The sequence below is a fragment of the Grus americana genome, chromosome 11 (assembly GCF_028858705.1).
Source record: "Grus americana isolate bGruAme1 chromosome 11, bGruAme1.mat, whole genome shotgun sequence".
In the NCBI taxonomy this organism is placed as follows: Eukaryota; Metazoa; Chordata; class Aves; order Gruiformes; family Gruidae; genus Grus; species Grus americana.
This window is the reverse complement of record NC_072862.1, coordinates 19,512,081-19,529,689: the sequence shown is the minus strand read 5'-3', so window position 1 is coordinate 19,529,689 and position 17,609 is coordinate 19,512,081. Positions and strand designations below refer to the sequence as shown.

The 17,609-nt window shown below is 46.5% G+C and overlaps 1 protein-coding gene across 9 annotated transcripts in view; it reads right to left on the bottom strand.

The window, feature by feature from the left end:
- The window catches only part of RAD54L2 (RAD54 like 2), a 72,700-nt gene that overhangs the window by 6,067 nt on the left and 49,024 nt on the right, over positions 1-17,609 (bottom strand). For all 9 annotated transcript variants that reach the window (XM_054838074.1, XM_054838068.1, XM_054838071.1 and 6 more), the window contains 18 exons: positions 16,233-16,372; positions 14,538-14,669; positions 13,516-13,748; positions 12,847-13,029; positions 12,435-12,568; positions 10,357-10,553; positions 9,483-9,825; positions 7,606-7,783; positions 6,756-7,007; positions 6,012-6,130; positions 5,587-5,702; positions 4,453-4,552; positions 3,915-4,120; positions 2,449-2,624; positions 1,680-1,876; positions 1,369-1,565; positions 808-897; positions 161-253 (listed from right to left, as the gene is read on the bottom strand). In XM_054838074.1, coding sequence (XP_054694049.1) covers positions 161-253; positions 808-897; positions 1,369-1,565; positions 1,680-1,876; positions 2,449-2,624; positions 3,915-4,120; positions 4,453-4,552; positions 5,587-5,702; positions 6,012-6,130; positions 6,756-7,007; positions 7,606-7,783; positions 9,483-9,825; positions 10,357-10,553; positions 12,435-12,568; positions 12,847-13,029; positions 13,516-13,748; positions 14,538-14,669; positions 16,233-16,372 — 3,086 coding nt within the window. The remainder of the gene's footprint in view (positions 1-160; positions 254-807; positions 898-1,368; positions 1,566-1,679; positions 1,877-2,448; positions 2,625-3,914; positions 4,121-4,452; positions 4,553-5,586; positions 5,703-6,011; positions 6,131-6,755; positions 7,008-7,605; positions 7,784-9,482; positions 9,826-10,356; positions 10,554-12,434; positions 12,569-12,846; positions 13,030-13,515; positions 13,749-14,537; positions 14,670-16,232; positions 16,373-17,609) is intronic.

Below are 17,609 nucleotides of genomic sequence, written 5' to 3'. Positions count from 1 at the left end.
CCAAGCAGCAACAGTGGAAAGGAACGTGGGGATATCATGGGATGATTGTGGGGTCAGCTCTGAACACAGGCATGATGGAAGGCAGCCAGGGAACACCACCCCAGACACTTGGGTAGGAAAGCACACGAGCAAGCCTCACACAGCGCTCACAAGCCCCTACCTGAGGCAGCTGTCCGACGGTCTTCATTGCCCTTCGGCTTCCCAGTGGTCCGGATAGCAAAAATCCGCCCGTCGCTGGTCCGGATATACGTCCCTGGAACAGAGGCAGAACAACTTCATTCACAGTTTTCATGATCCCGCGTGGCTGCCCAGGCAGGAACAGGACAGCAGTGCTGCATAAGGCCAGCCCACAGACCATGCAGGGAGATCAGTGGGGGGGCTTCTGCCCCCTTCCTCACTCCTCATTTCCACCCTTCCAGCTCTCCTGGGTTGGAGCTCACCACTTCCCAATGTGCTGCCAGTGGGAAATGTGGAACTTCATACTTCGGACTAAGTTTGCTCTGGGAGCACTGGGAAGCGTTTGGGTGCCCCAATGCAGTGGGTGTTGTGAGAACGAGACACCCAGCCACAAAGCTCAACAGCTCCTCTCAGAGGCAGCAGTGGCCACAGCTCCAATAGCCCTGAAGCGTCAGCTACAACAGCACACCCAAAGCGTGGGCTGCAACAGTCACTGCAGAGTCCAGAACTCCTCCCCTTCTTGTTTCTTTTCCTCTCAAGGGACAGATTCATGCTTTTACATCCTTTTCTTTGCTCATTAGCATTGGCTAGGACCCTATCCACAAGTCTTACCAAGACAGAAAGACTTACCTTTTGTCCCTCGGATGATGTGGATGCTCTCACCAGCACTGATTCTTGCCTGTACATCAGTGGATGTGTTTGTACCCGGAATCACAATATCTGGGAGTTGGGGAAAAACAGAACAGTGCCTGTGAAATTACATGCCAGCCATGGTCAGGAGTGGGGAGGTGCAACGCCTAACCCCTTTGCTTGCAGTGCAGTTGTCTCTCCTATGTGCTGTGCTAGAAGCCAGCCCTGAGTTTATTTCTGAGCAGCATAAGAAGGCAGCAGAGGCTCTGAGGAAGCAAAAGCCACACAGCTCTGGCACAGCACCTCCCCTATCCCAAAAGAGACAACTGACAACAGTATTGCAGGCCCACTCACAGGGAGCACGCTCCCAACAACCCGCCAGGCCCACGTCCCTTGAAGGCAAAGTCCCCCGGGTACAAGGGAACCGCTCAAATGTAGAGGTGGTATCAGTGGCTCAAATGCCCATCTGCCCACAACCTATGTGGGCATCAACAACTCACCCTGCTCCTCAGTTCACCTTGGCTATCATAATTCAACTCACTGTGAGTATCAGCAACTCACCTGTGGTGGTGACAATCTTCTGCACAAAGACACCAGCTCGTTGTAGATAGTTGATGGGGAAGTTGACAGCGGGGTTGGAACTTGAGGTTGATCCTGCATTGCCCATGGGGACGTGCCGGGGCATCATAGGAATGGGGGTGGATTGAACTGGGCGGACGCTCGCCACTGGCTTGTCCTCACCCTTGAGGGCTGGTCGCCTAGTGAGAGAGGAGAGAAGAAAGTGCAGTGCCCCCACTGACAGGGCTAAGCGTCCTCTGCTCCCTCATTTCATGTCTACAGCATGGGAAGAAGGGGAAGAGGCAGGTACTCACCAGTTCCTCTGGCTAAAGGCAGGGATGCTCGTCAGGCTCTGGTCACTGGCTGGGTAATACTGTGCGTAGGACGGCCGGGTGTAGGGGACGGATGCGCGCTTTTCCTCCTCATAGCTCTTCTTGGCTGCTTTCTTCTCTGCCTTGGTCAGCTTGTGCTCCTTCCGGTCGATCAGCAGTGACTCATGCTGAAAAGGCTCCTGCAACCCCACAGCACTGAGGTTTTGACATCAACATACCGCAAGAGGGAACCAACATGCCCCAAATGGCAGCAACCTGGTCCCTGCATCAGCACTGTCTCCATCCCGGGCTGGAGCAGGGAAAAGGGGAGTTGGGAGGCAGAGCCGGTCATGGCGAAGCGTGTGCGGCACCCGACCACAGGCCCACTCTGCAGCACCACCCCACCAGTGAAACACTTCACAACAGAGGCAAGTGCTAGCTGTCCCAGCTTCGTGTTAAAGCCACCCCAGAAAGACAGTTGGCAGTGAGCTGGGATATACCACTGCCACCTTCCCGCCCAGCACCAAGTTGAAGGAAGGGGTGCCCTACAACCTGCCCCCAAATCTGTCCAGGACAGATATGGCTTTAAATATGTAGAAGGTATTTCAGGGAAGGGCAGGGCTCTTAGGGCTCTTAGAGGATTGTTTACCTATTCCCACCAGCACACAGATGTGTCCTTCCTGCCACTGTGCCCCCATCACACAGTCAGACTCCTCCAGACCTCCTCCTGCCTGTGCGGTGTTTTACTAGCAAGGAAGCAGGTTGGTCTTACCTTGGTGATGAGGTGAGGATACTTGAGACAGGCTAATTGTAGAACAGACTCCTTCATCTTGCTTGGATTGAGGGAAAGCTGAGCAGGGTCGGATTCCTCTTCCACAAAATGCAGCAGGTTCTCCACCTCCCGTCGGGTGAAGTTCAGCACTGGGTTCAGATTATCCACCACCCGATCTGGAAAAGAGAGGAAACGAAGTGAGCAGGGAAGGGAAGAGATAGGTACCGCTGCCCTTCCTACACTCCTGTCCTAATAGAGCTCCCTCCTTGCAATATGCACAATCCTCAGGAGCCTTCCGTAAATGTCAGGGCACGGAGAAAAATCATCAGCCACATCAGAGATGAGCCTGTTTGACCAAGTCAGGCTGACAAGTGCCTTGTGCTCCAGACTGCACAGCAATGCAGTGCAGGTCACAGAGCTCCTGGCATGTAGGAACGGGAAGCTAATTACAGATGGTGTTCCATCTCACATCGCAAGGCTGAAAACATACAAGCCCTGGGACAGAACTGCAGCCACATCAGTACATGCCCTCCCACAAATCCCACCAAAAAGGCTCAAGTTAATAACGAGGTGCTGAAATTAACAGAACTCTGTTGAGTCAGAAAAGCAGCCACACTCCCTCTCACAAGAGCCCAAAAATTTTCCTTGGATGTTCCTTCCTGCACACAGGGCAAATGGGAGCACACGGAGAAAACATCTATAGCCAGGACTCTCCTGGGAGCCAGGCCAGCTGCCAGGGGACTCCACCTCAAGCGTAAGACAGCATACTGAGCCGGTCACGCTGGGCTGCTGCCTCTGGAATTGGGCTTCAAGACAAAGGAGGACACAAGCAGCAGAACTCTTTTTGGGTCACCACAACCCTCAGCTGCCTATTCTACAAGAGCAGCTTGACAGCTGGCACAAGCCAGCACAAAAGATACTTTTGGTACAAGGGCAGGTCAGAGCTGGAATGAATTCATTATTCTGGGCTCTTAAGTAAGCACTATCAAAGGTATCTCTCTCTCTCTCTCTCTCTATATATATATATATAAATTTGGCTATTTTCCCTCTCTTGCTGCTGGAGAAATGAAGGTACAGAGCTATTTAATAAGTAATGCCCAGTTTAAGACAAGTAACACTCAGGCACAGGAGAAAACACGATGAGCACTCCCCACACCCCCAGTCTATTATAGTAACCAGGAGAGTAGCAAGGAAGATAAATGGCTATGCATTGAACTGGTAGCACAACCCTGCTGCAGGATGCTAGCTCGACAACCCTTACTGCTCTGCCCTGCATTTCTTACAGGGTCTCATGACACCATCAACTCAAAAATATCAAACATAGCCCTAAGATAACATGTCTTGTCACTACTTTGGCTGTTTGATTTTCAACCTTAAAAAAAATAGTTACAAAACCCACAGAAACAGGACTTGAAGGAGCCAAAAGGAGCGAAAGCCAAGAGTGGAGCACCACTACTCACACTTACCTGACATGCCCTGCTTAGAGATCTGACGGTCATAGATCTTCTTCTCAAGGGTGTAATCAGAAACCAGTCTGTAAATGTGGCACGGCTTCTTCTGCCCGTAGCGGTACACTCGGCACACGGCCTGGGCGTCATGGCACGGGTTCCAAGAAGCATCAAACACCACCACTCTGTTTGCTCCAATGAGGTTGACACCCAAACACCCAGCACTGGAAATTAAAGGCAAAATTCAAATTGCTGCCTTGGTTAATTTTCAAAATTTCTAGGCAGGGACAGACATCACAGCCAAGAGTCCATGAGGTGTCTATGAAAAGTTCCCTCAGGCAACTTCAAACCCATGTTTGGTTTCCAAGACTGTTAAGTTGTTGCTGAGGTCTAAGGCTAAAATCCTACTCCCCTGGGGAATTCAGAAGCAGATGGCACTATCATCCCATAGAATCTTGAAAGCACACTGCGAAGGAATTTAAGAACTGAAAACCCATAGGCATTCAGAGTGTCAACATGAGTCCTTCGCTGCGCCCTTCTGCTCCGGCCAACTTACCGCGTGGACAAAAGGAAGAGCCAAACAGAGGTGTTGCTGGGGTCGTTGAACTGGTTAATCAGTCGTTCCCTCTCTGAGGCAGAGGTGCTGCCATCCAGTCCTGAGAAGGAAATTAAGGACATGTTTAAAAGCTCTGTATGTTTGGGGGAATCCCATCAGAACAAACCCACTTCCCAAACACTGAGCTCTGGCACTGGTTCCCAACCAATTCTAGGTCTTCCTCAAGTCATGCACTCTAGGACCTCCACTGGACCTCTCCATATGTCTAATTTGCCCAGCCAGGCAGGTGCAATGCAGCCAGCCAGGTTAGGATTTGTTCAACTGAAAGACCAAGCAAAACATTATTTGAGCTTGGCAAGGCCAAGACAGGGAGTGCTACAAAATTAAAGCACTCCCAGCACACATTAAAGCTCTGTATTAGGCAAGATAGAAGCAAGCAAGAGCAGCAGGCACAAAGGCCTCACATATGCTGGAAGCTCGAGGAACCAAGAGAAAGCAGAATTGTGAAAGCCGTTGGCAAAACCCATAGACTGGATCTGAGGACAGAGAGTACTGGTCTAAAGGAGTGCAGGGGGGTATCATGTGTCTGTTCCTGGGCAGCACCTTGCTTCTGGCAGCTCTGCAAAAATCAGGAACACCATATCCACCACTCCTCTCAGTTCTGGCCTGTAAAGTAGCCACACAAAGCAACAACCCATGCCAGAACAAGATTTAAAGCTGGGGAAGATGGGAGGAGGAATTCACAGCCATGAGTTAGTGAAAGCATTCCACAGTGATTCTGGTTTGGGAAGTAAGATCTAGAAAACAGCCAAACAAAAAGCAAAAAGTATTTTTTACAACTTAAAAAAGCACTAGTGCATAAGTGAGGTGTTAAAGATGTCTAACTTCTTCTGAGTAAGATATCAAAACCAGGATTTAGAAATTATCAGTTAGTTGCTGTCAAACTGATATTGTCTTCCCAAGCAGCTAAAGTAAGAACAATTGGAAAGAGTCTTCATCACAAGAATGCTTCAGAAGAGCATTTTCACACCCAGGGACAACTACAAGAAGATGGCGGGTGACTTTCAGGAATTAGTCTGTCACAGAGGATCAAACAGTGTCACACCAAAAGAGAGGAGGATTGGCTGCACTCACTGTGATAGTTGATGTTTCGGACCCAGTTGTGAACCCCTCCATCTGAGCCTGGAGGACTCGGCATTGGTCTCTTTGCCAAAAACTCTTCAATGACAGATAAGGTGGACAAGCTCTGGCTGCAAAACCAAGATCTCTGTTCAGGAGAAAGCCCCCACAGCTGCAAAAGTGGAATATCAGAACTCTTCCCTAACCACGACAGCATTGACAGCTGTCAAACCCTGTTTGTGGCAGCACACCTCCCACTAGTAAACTTGATAGCAGCAGAAGTATAAAATCCATGGAGGAAAACCAGGCTACAATACAACAAAGGAGAAAAGGGGAACTGCCACGCCATTCAACCCATGTAACAACCTCCTAGAACCAGGAGGGGTCCAACTACTCCAGCATTTAGCAATTGTAGGACCAGCTGTTGATACTTCACTTACCTGAAGACCAAGATCTTGTCTCCAAGCTTCACACTTTCCTCAATTAGGTGGAACAGTAACACCATCTTGGGTGAGTTCTCCAAGACTCCCGTCTGGTAATCACACAAGATGTCTTTGGCCTACCGAGAAACGGGAGACTATTACAGGTGGAGTTGCTCATTCCCTGTTTAGTTCAACAATCCTGTCTCAAGGTGAGAGAAATAAGTCATTGCAGAAAGGTTGTATACATCCAGCCGGGTCGAGGTGACAACATTACTCCCAAATACTGCTGCTACCTCCCATTCCAGAAGTTCCAAATGACAGATTTATTGGTGTATGGATGAACGAATATCCTCTAAACCTCTCATGACTATCTCAAGACCTCTCCTCCAGCCCACTAGATTTACCACCATCTTATCTAGATTAAACTTCACCCTAACACCTTTTTTTAGAATAACAAAGTCCACAGCCTTTTTGGTCAGATAAAAAAAAAAAAAAAAAAAAAAGGTGTAAAAGAGTGCTGCCAGCACTCCTGCCTCACAAGATTCCCAAAACCCCAACCCAGCACCATGCAGACATGCTTATCAAGATGCTTTGTGGTAAAGAAAATGTAAGAGAAACCCCCAACTCTTCTGTTTAAGAGTCTGGTCTTTGCCCTAGTTCAGAAAACTGCCCCAACAAAAAGAGGTACAGTCTTTCAGAGTAAGTACCTAGCCTATGTTTATCATAACTCTCCAAATGAAGTTTTCCAGCAGTGGTACTCACCCACTCATAAGTAACGACCTGATTTGCTCTCTCCTGAAAAGGGTTGAAGCCAACGCTCTGGAGGAACTTGCTGTTGGTAGCTTCTCCAACTGGTGGTGCCAAAGCATTACTCTCTGTTTTCACTTTAATTCCCTGAGACTGGCAGCGGGAATTAGTACTTGCTGTGCCGAGGTCATCCACATCCAAATCCTGCTCATTTGCTAGATTCTCCTTTTGCAGAGCTTCATACAACACATCCGGATGGTTCCAGATCTGAAGGGGTAAGAAAAGAAAGTAGTTAGGCCTGTGCTGGCCTGTTGCTTGCCAATGGCTGTGGACTGAAAGGCCCCACAACTATTCAAAGGAAAGAACTAATACTTCAATCACCTCGTCACCATCCCCACGTGGAACTGTAAGGCACGGCAGAGTAACCCAGTCTGACTGCATTAAGGTAGTGAAAACAGAAAACATGACTCTGCCATGACACAAGGTATCAGCCACCCTAACCAAGGCTCTCCTGACTTTAAAACTGCCAAGTTTTTTTCCCTGAGAACAAAACAGAAGGCCACTATGCACCCCATGCAGCACAAATGCAGAGGAAGCTGCTTGTTTGCATTGCAGCAGGTAAACGGTTAATGGATCAGCCTGGTTCAGCTAATGGCTGCAGGTTTCTTGTACAAATTTGAACAAGACATTTAACATCCCTGCACTCCATCTGGAAGTGGGGATAACAATTCTGCTGGGCCATTGCCAGGCACTCTGGGGACAGAAGGTGCACCTGGCCAACCACATTTTTATCTTGATTTCACTCATATGCCTGCCTTTCCTTTACATATTAGAATATTTCTTTGCAGCTCCTGCCAAAACCTACCTTACAACAGACACAGAAAGCTTTGAGTGGGTTCAGTCCCAGCCAGCCACTGTTGCCTGCATCTCGAAATCGATTCATGAACTCCGTATAAAGGGCCCGCTGGATCTTCGAAAGACGTACCAAAATGACGTGTTCTTCCTTAGATGGGAGCTGAACCTTCAGCACATTGTGGCCTCGCCTGTGGAGGAAATAAAGAAAGAGAGATAAATAGAGGGAACAGATTTCCCAATCTGATCTCTCTGTGGCTGCCTGTAGGGTAAGATTTTGACTTCTTGTCCACCTGGCTGCAGGGAGAAAGACCTCTAGTTGCATGCTTCTCTAATGCACGACACTTCCAAGATACACTCCCTGCAGCCAAATACCAACTGTAAGCACAATTACAGAGATCGCAAATGTTACAATCTTCTAGCACAGGTCACAGGGCGATGAAGTCCTGTTTTTCCATGGTAGTTGAAAAACAGAAATAAGACCTAAGGTCTCTTTTTAGCTCTGCCAATGACTAAGACATTCCATCCAAATCACTGGTCCAGCATCTTAGAAGCCTCATCTGAGAAACAAAGCTGATTTGTTTCCAGAGTGGTGGAGACATTGTCACTCTTCATAACTGAGGGTTCGTGAAACACTTTCAGATCCTTGGGTAGAGAGGATGCCAGAAAGTGCGCATCCAAATTAACTATTAAGACATCAAAATAAACCTGAGGTCACTCTGGTGCAGTTAGAGGTGGTGTTCTCCATTATCAGAGTCTGTGATACCAAAGCAAACCAACTTTACTTCTACCCCCAAGGCAAAACAGAGCCATAAGGGCCACTTTGCAGTTGACAGATTGAACAAGACAGAGATTCGGCGAGAAATACGGAGCTGCTAACCTAAGAATCTCTTCTGTGGTTTTCTCTGTATGCTTAAGATCCTCCCACAAAGACAGATAAGGTACCTGTTTAAAACTGAAGCCTAAGAAGCTGTATCAATGGGCTTAGGCCAAACGTATGAGGTTCAAAAAGGCTCAGTGCTGGGTCTTGCACTTGGGTCACAACAACCCCAGGCAATGCTACAGGCCTGGGGCAGAGTGGCTGGAAAGCTGCCCGGCAGAAAAGGACCTGGGGGTGTTGGTCAACAGCCAGCTGAACACGAGCCAGCCGTGTGCCCGGGCGGCCAAGAAGGCCAACAGCATCCTGGCTTGTATCAGAAATAGCATGGCTAGCAGGACTAGGGAAGTGATCATCCCCCTGTACTCAGCACTGGTGAGGCTGCACCTCGAGTACTGGGTTCAGTTTTGGGCCCCTCACTACAAGAAAGACATTGAAGTGCTGGAGTGTGTCCAGAGAAGGGCAACGAAGCTGGTGAAGGGTCTAGAGCACAAGTCTGATGAGGAACAGCTTAGGGAACTGGGCTTGTTTAGCCTGGAGAAAAGGAGGCCGAGGGGAGACCTGATCGCTCTCTACAGTTACCTGAAAGGAGCTTGTAGCCAGGTGGGCGTGGGTCTCTTCTCCCAAGTAACAAGCAATAGGACAAGAGGAAACGGCCTCAAGTTGCACCAGGGGAGGTTTAGATTGGATATTAGGAAAAATCTCTCCACCAAAAGAGTTATCAAGCATTGGAACACGCTGCCCAGGGAAGTGGTTGAGTCACCATCCCTGGAGGTATTTAAAAGATGTGTAGATTTGGCGCTTGGGGACATGGTTTAGTGGCGGAATTGACAGTGCTGGGTTAACGGTGGCACTCGATGATCTTAAGGGTCTTTTCCAACCTAAATGATTCTAGGATTCTATAAGGCAGCATGATTAGCTGTACTTCGTAAACTCAGCAAACTAGCAGGCTAATTTGGGATGAAGGAGATGTTTGCATGGACTACACCATTAAGAACTCCTTGTGGACTCACCGCTGCACAAAGCCTTCCAGCAGGCTATGCAGGACATGACTGCGATACCTCATGAGACGGACATCTTGAGGGGTGCTGTCAATACACTGCCCGTTCAGGATAGGGCGCTCAAACATGTTGCTGAATTCCTGCCGTGAGCCTAGAAAGTCAGGTCGGACAAAGTCTACCATGCACCAGTACTCAATGAGGTTGTTCTGGAGCGGGTAGCCAGTCAGCACCACCCGCCGACGGGAGCGGATGTTCTTCAGGGCCTGCGAAGTGCTGGCATGGCAGTTCTTTATCCGGTGTCCCTCATCACAAATAACCACATCTGGGCCAGGGCGAGACAAAGCTTTCTCAATCCCTGAGGACAAGGAACATTAAGTGTTAGTTAGAGATGAATAAGACAAAGTTCTGGTTTTATATGGTCACCAACTTCACAAAAAGAGAGGTAGTTCTGAAAGACAAAAAAAGCAGTATTTATGGGTGGCAGAGAGCAAGGCTGATTCAGGAAATAAAATGTGACTAGACACTAGCTCCGATTTAGCATAATGTGGTAACGACCAGACATGGCTGTCCCTTGATTTCTGCTCAATGACCTGCATTGCATCAAGTTGGGCGTCTTGCATCAGATCAGACTGGCAAATCACACAGACAAATCTCCAAGTTCAGTGGACCGACTTCCATGCTTACTTTGCAGCTATTGCAAGAAATGAAAGACTCAATCAAAGCTCAACAACCTTCTGTCTCCAAAGGCGCAATCCTATCCAGCAAGTTTGATCATGTCAGGGATGCTAAAAGCAAGTTATAGGTTGTTTCCCTGTGCTGCCAGAGTTGATAGCCAACTGGACAACAGGATCACACACTCTCTCTCTCTCGAGGACTGGCCTCCCACCTTTCAGAAGCTCTTGCTGCCGGTCTTCCTCATCCAAGTCAATAATGACAGGGCCAGCTTGTTTCTTTGTTTTCTTCTTCCTGCCAGTGGCAAAGGACTTCTTCAGTGAGAGGAGACGGTACATCTCATATCCCATCAGCAGCACACCACCCTCTATCACCCAGTCATTCACCACCTTTGCACGTGCAGCTGTTGTCCTGCAAAATGAACAAACAAAACAAACAAACTGTAAGCCTTCTCTCCCATTTCAGTTTGAATCACTGGAATTGGAGTCTGCTGAGGAAAAAGACCCATTCGATTAATTAAAGCACTTTCTCACATCAAACTAGACAGAGGAATACAATGAAGTTTCTTTAGGAGACAGTCTGGTACAGAGGAAAAGAAAAAAGTCTTTTATGTGCCATGAGTAGCAGGGTTGAGAATGACAAATCGTTACAGGAACCAAGCTGAAGTTTGTCATGTACAAAAGCATATCAAACTTGAGAGCAGCCTTTTTAAAGAGCTGTTCAGGAGACTGCATCTGCAAAAACCGTTGTCAGAACGAGCTGCTAATGTACGTGGTTGTAATCATCTAGTCGTTTATTCCTTGTCTCTTCCAATGATAGTGTCCCTCAATTATTCTTTCCCTGCTAGCCTGCTCAGAATTGGTTCAGATCAATACACTGTCCTCACTCAATCCTCCCAGAGCACACGAGATCCCATCCAATAGTAAACACATGGCTGGAGTAGCATCAGCAGATTCAAAGTACATTACAGCCAGGAGGTGAAGACCTCAACAGATAAGTGTATGAACACAGCTGATGTGCTCACTACATCTACTCACTACATGTGATCACTACACTGTCCTGATCCATTGTTCTGGTTTTGGCTGGGATAGAGTTAATTTTCTTCATAATACCTAGCAGGGGGCTGTGTTTTGGATTTGGGCTGAAAACAGTATTGATAACACAGGGATGTTTTAGTTACTGCTGAGCAGGGCTTACACAGAGCCAAGGCCTTTGCTGCTGCTCACCCCACTCCACCAGCGAGTAGGCTGGGGGTGCACAAGGAGTTGGGAGGGGACACAGCTGGGACAGTTGACCCCAACTGTCCCAAGGGACATTCCAGACCATATGACATTATGCTCAGCATATAAAGCTGGGGGGAGAAGGAGGAAGCGGGGGGGATGTTGGGAAGATGAACACCATCACTCTGAAGTTACCATTATGCATGATAGAGCCCTGCTTTTCTGGAGACGGCTGAACACCTGCCAGCCAATGGGAAGTGGGGAATGAATTCCTTGTTTTACTTTGCTTGTGTGTGTGGCTTCTCATTTACCTATTAAAATGCCTTTACGTCAACCCAGCAGTTTTCTCACTTTTACTCTTCTGATTCTCTGCCCCAGACTGCCGAGGGAAGGAGGGAGCAAGCGGCTCTGTGGCGCTTAGTTGCTGGCTGGGGTTAAACCACAACATCCATGCAAGAGAAACAACCCAGAAAGAAGCAGAGATCCACAAGCCAAGAATACACTCCACACCAGGCTGGAACTACAATCACTGATCTCCCCTTTCTGGACAAGGAGGCTTTGTATAACTTGCCAGAATCCCTCAAGGACAACACAACTCACAGAAAGTCACAGTGTCGGGTAGAGGAATCCCTAAGTGTGTGAAAAATCTCAGGAAAAAAACAACCAACCCACATTTAAAACACAAGAGACATGTGGTACAGGGAGCATATGCCTCAGGAATCCCAGGACTCTGACAGGACTAGCAGTGTACCACCAGAAACAAACCATAGCACTTCCCTCCGCAGAAGTAGCTCTGTCTCTGGAACTGGGTATACATGGAAGAACAGAAAGGTGCACCAGCAGTGTGAGAAGTACACACAAGATATAAATATCGAATGAAAGAGACAGTAAATCTCTCCTATGTACTAAAACCCTTGCCTCAAGACACCATCTACAACAAATGCAGAGTGGGGAAGATTGGGGAGTCAAGGGCACAGAGTTAGCCCAAGCTAAACAGTCTGCAACAGCAATTCTGATAACAGTTCCATAAGATGCAGTCCAAGAGCTCAAAAGGGCTTTTACTGGCACCTACTTGTGTTCATCGTTCAGGATGTGGACTTTGAAGGTGCGGGGCTGGATCTCTTTGGAGTTATAATCAGCAGGAAGGTTTTCAGGTGCTGGGAGCCACATGTTGAATTCTGCTAGCCAATTTTGGAGCGTATTCACCTGAAAAAAGTTAGCCATGGAAGGATTAAAAACCCAGTTGAGTCACTTGGGATTTTAAGAGCAGAAAAGAGACCCTGGGAATGACACCCAGCTGTGCCCAGACAGAAGGAGCAGATCACAGCATGCAAACTCAGGGACACAGGGAATGAAAGAGGAAGAAAAGCAGCAAGGGTATGATAGAGCTTGACATGAGATGGGACACCAATCAATCCTCTCTACGCAAAGAAAGAAGTAGCATAAGGAAGCCCCTCAGCCAGCCCTTCACGTGGGCTACTTACAGGTACAATGGCAAGAACAGTCTTTGCCTCCGTGTGCCGAAAAAGTACATCCAAGAAAGAGATGACCTGTATGGTCTTGCCCAGGCCCATGCTATGTGCTAAAATACACCCAAACCCACTGCTGGTTTTAAATCTCTCCAAGGACTCGACCAAGTTGTCATACAGGAATCGGATCCCACCAATCTAGACAGAAAAGTAGAAAAGGTATTAGAACGGTGGAAGGAAAAAAACCCAAGATGGGTATGTATTTACAGAGTGGCAAGCACATTGGGATTGCATAAACCATGAAAATATAAAGGGTATGTTTCAAGTTCACTACAGTAATCTAGGGAAGGCTCAGAAAGTCAATATTTTTAGATACTCATAAAACTTCCTGAGAATACAAATCAAAATCCATTTGTAGCCAGAGGATCTGAATTGGGGTTGATTAGTTTGTTTATAAATATAACTTCATTTTTAAAGCATTCATCTAAATGTACAAAGGTCTGAAGATAACAACAGCCAAAGTTATACATAGCTCTGGCCTTCCTTTAATTTGTCCTTATCATTTGACTGTCCACAACAGCCACTACCGCAACCAGACTGGTCACAGAGCTCACCAAAGTACTGCTGAGATTACAAGGCAGGCTTGCCTGAATTCATTGCATTTTCGAGGCTAATAAAGCCTACCTGATGAGGTTTTACTGCATGTGCAAGCTGGGGAGCCAGGAAAATGTCCTCCTCATTTGGTGGATGATTGATGTTGACAATGACTTGCCCCAGAGCATCTGACTGATTTAAGGCATCATTCACATGAGAGCCACTGCTCTCTTCACTGCCATCATCTTCCCCTTCATTACTAGAGTCACTGCTGTCCACAATTTGGAGGGCATCATCCTCTCCTGAACTCAGCTCAATCACTTCTGTAAAGTAACCAAAACAGCAGAGAATAAGGGCAAAGGTTAACTTGAAGTCAGGGTTTATCATGTATGGAGAAAAAAAAAAAAAATTGTATTAGGAAAATAAGGCTACCCATTTTGCAATTCCACACCGGCCTAATGAGCTATTCTGAACAAGCAGACACAACACAGGCACAGATCAAGCCCCTCAGACCAGGATATAAAAGCATAAATTTCCCTGAGTTTCCCCATCTTTCAGAGAACATTAATTTGGGCTGATCCAAACAGAACATGAGACAGTTTCTGTAAGTTTTATGTTCTCCTCCATATGTCCTCTTAATTCCCAAACCCAGACATGCATTTTATGTGTTGATACAATGTCTAAGGACCACTAAGGACATCAGGTAGAAGTACTCTACCGGAGTGGTATAAAGGAGTCAGGTTAGATCCATATGGGACAAGGGACACAAAACCCACTTTCAGTTACAGATCTGAATACTCAGATCCTCCTTTTATACACGACAGACGATGCCACATGTCACGTAAGCATTGTTCAGCAGAGCACTGAGCAAATTTAAGTGCATTTATAAAGCAGAAATAAACACTAGTTTGCAGGAGCATCTGATAGGCCAGGTTATAAATGTCAGTTTAGGACTCAAAGGTCAGAACTGGCCCTATATTTGGAAACCAGTAGGTCTATGAAAATCTGAAGTTATTCACTACTGGAGCATCTGACTAGATGAAAACAGGAAGCTTGTGGCTCAACAAACAGCATATTGTGAGAAGACCATGCTGAGGCAATTGGTCACTTACCATCTTTAATGCTATTTTTTCCTTTAGCATCATCTTCACTGCCACTGCTGGTACTGTCCAGGCAGATCACTTCCTCAGCCAGGACCTGAGGGGGGAGCTGGGTAGCCTCTGCTGTTCTGAAAACGATGTCCTCTACAAACATAAATTACAAACAATAAGTAATTCATAATAATGGGGAAGGAGACAAAACTGTTCAGAAACCAGACAGTATTTCCTTCCACTTTTGCTCCAATAACTTAGCCCTGGAATTTTCCATAACAGACTCTCACTGTCTACAATACTGCTATGACTCAGCTTCCTGGGTCACAATCTCCTTTCTCAATATGCCGAAACAATAGCCCACTGCTGATGGCACCCTCTCTATTGCATGTCCTGGCTGGGGCACACTGACCATGCAACACGCTAAAGTCCTGTTTTTTTTCCCCTTGGGTTTCAGAAGTAAAAGCTGTTTTGATCCAGCAGAGAAAGTACCAACTGCTGAAGGGATGATAACTGCCCTTTGTTAGTAGGGACACTGTAATAATTATATCCCACATATCATACACAACTTTTGCTGTTCAATACCATTTGTTTGTATGTTTAAGAACTGCCATGTGAGGAGAGAGGCTAGCTAACAGGGCCAAACAAGCACCGCTGCAGTGACTCAGCATGCAACGATGCTCTGCTGGGGCTGCAACTGACTCTGCAACAGTTGAAGTGTTTTAAACAGCTCTTATTCCTTCCCCCCATGTAAAAACATTTTGAACACTTGCAATTAAGGGAGAAGATACATTTTCTCAAGAGGTAAAGTCAACTCAAGAACTCCTTACCCCCAACACAACTTCCAACTGCACTTCTCTGCCCTTTACACCAGTCTGAGAGGCTGCGCTATAAACTAGATCACTGAAATGATCCACGTTAGAAGACAATGCAAGATGACATATTCACCATTTATACTGCCTGCTATGTCACTGCTTGCTGAAACATGCAAGAAAGGACAAGGTTACATCATGAATATACGTGCACCCACTCTATCATTCCACTATCCCTAGTACCAGACCCATGCATTACCAGACCATTCACAGTACAAATATGATCTGGACCAAGGACATGGCATTTCTGTCAAGTCCGGTTGTTTAAGCTTCCATACCAGTTGGAAAGACAAGAGAGACCAGTTCAAGCACCCTGCTTACACACAATTAACTTGTCACAATATCTTCAACAAAAGTTACCTGGCACCTTTCACCATGCAGCCACAGCACCTTGATTCAGAACTAGCTCAGAAGTGGAACGGACTACACCGAACCAATGAGTGGTTCGGAACTGTCGTTTCAACAGTTTACACTTGGACTTTCAAGTGCAACATAGAATCATAGAACGGTTTGGGTTGGAAGGGACCTTTAAAGGTCATCTAGTCCAACCCCCCTGCAATGAGCAGGGTCATCTCCAGCTAGATGAGGTTGCTCAGAGCCCCATCCAATCTGACCTTGAATGTTTCCAGGGATGGGGCATCTACCACCTCTCTGGGCAACCTGTGCCAGTGTTTCACCTCCCTCATTGTAAAAAATTTCCCCCTTATATCTAGTCTGAATCTACCTTCTTTTAGTTTAAAACCATTACCCCTTGTCCTCTCATGGACAAGCATGCACTACCTTCTTCATTCAGCTTCTATCCTTAAAAAAAATCTTGCTTCAGGTGGCATCTCCCACTGCTTACCAGGAAGAAAATCTAGGGGTACGGTTGGGATAGTGGCTGGATAATTCTTCCGCTGCTGCTCTAGCCGTTTCCTTCTCTCCAACTCTTCCTGCTGGGCTGCTTTTGTCACAGCTTCCAGTTGGTCCTCACGCAACAGCTTTCTGAACACGGGAGCAAACAGAGAAACGTGATTTGGTTACCCTCAGTTTCTTCCAAAAACCTGAATGGCTGTACAGATGGCTCAAAAGATCACTTACAAGCTCCAGGTAGTCTGTCAGCTACACAGACTGGGAACATCATCACCAAAAGCTATAGACAAATTCTACAGCTATTTCAAGACTGTCCTTCCCAACTACAGGTAATGCTACTAATACTAACGGAAAAGAAAAAAAGTTTGACAGAAGCAAAATAATGAAAAGAGAAAAGATGTGAGTGGGTAAGTATATACTTAGTCTAGGTTATCATAGACTACTTCTTCTATCTGAAAGGATGTTATTTATTGCTATTTTCTGCTTATAAACAGAAAATGCACAAAGTCATGCAAAGAAGATATATGGGAAGAAAGGCATCAATTCCCCCACAAAAAGTCATACCCTTGATTCTCGTCTGACATAGTCTTTTCAGGAACTAGGACCTCTTAAGGGCTTTAACAACTGTTTCAAAGGATACTGTCAAAGCACCTTAATTTTAGAGGTAACTTTCAATACTCCAAAAGTTTATTTTACTCCACTTCAGTTTCACACGTGCAGTCCTGGAAATGAAGGCTCTTTTGCCAGAGGAGAGGTGCAGTACAAGCAGTGCTAAAATCCAGCTCCCTCAAAACTAGCCTTTAAATCCACCCAACCCCTGTCCGCCACTGCAGGGACATCTCCTTCATCCTAATGAAGTCTCAATTTCCACAGCATACTCAACGCTCGTTCCTTCAGCTTTAAGAAAATCCATCTGCACAAGTTTAAATATGAACCAAAGACCACCAGCACGTTACACACACGGCAAAAGAGTCACTTGCTGCCACAGGAGTTCCTGCTCCATTATGACTCCTCTGAGCATTTTAGATCCCCTTGAACAAAATTTCATAACAAATGACCACCTCACAACCTGTCCCAGAATATATGTGGTGACTTACACAAGCGAACAATTAGTGCTCTATAAAATTCAGGTGAAATTGATTTCCAACATTTCAGTCACCAGTCACAGCATCAGCACTCCTGCCAACAAGTACCCAGGATAGTACAGGGAAGGACTATATTTCAGGCTGTTTGCAACAGGATCCATCAGCAGATATCTGAAACTGGATATTTATTTAATGGTGGTGCTGGTTTTCAACTACATGTCTTAAAAGCCAGCAGCAAGTACCCAATGTTCGTAATGTATTCCATAACCAAATACTCGCTTTTC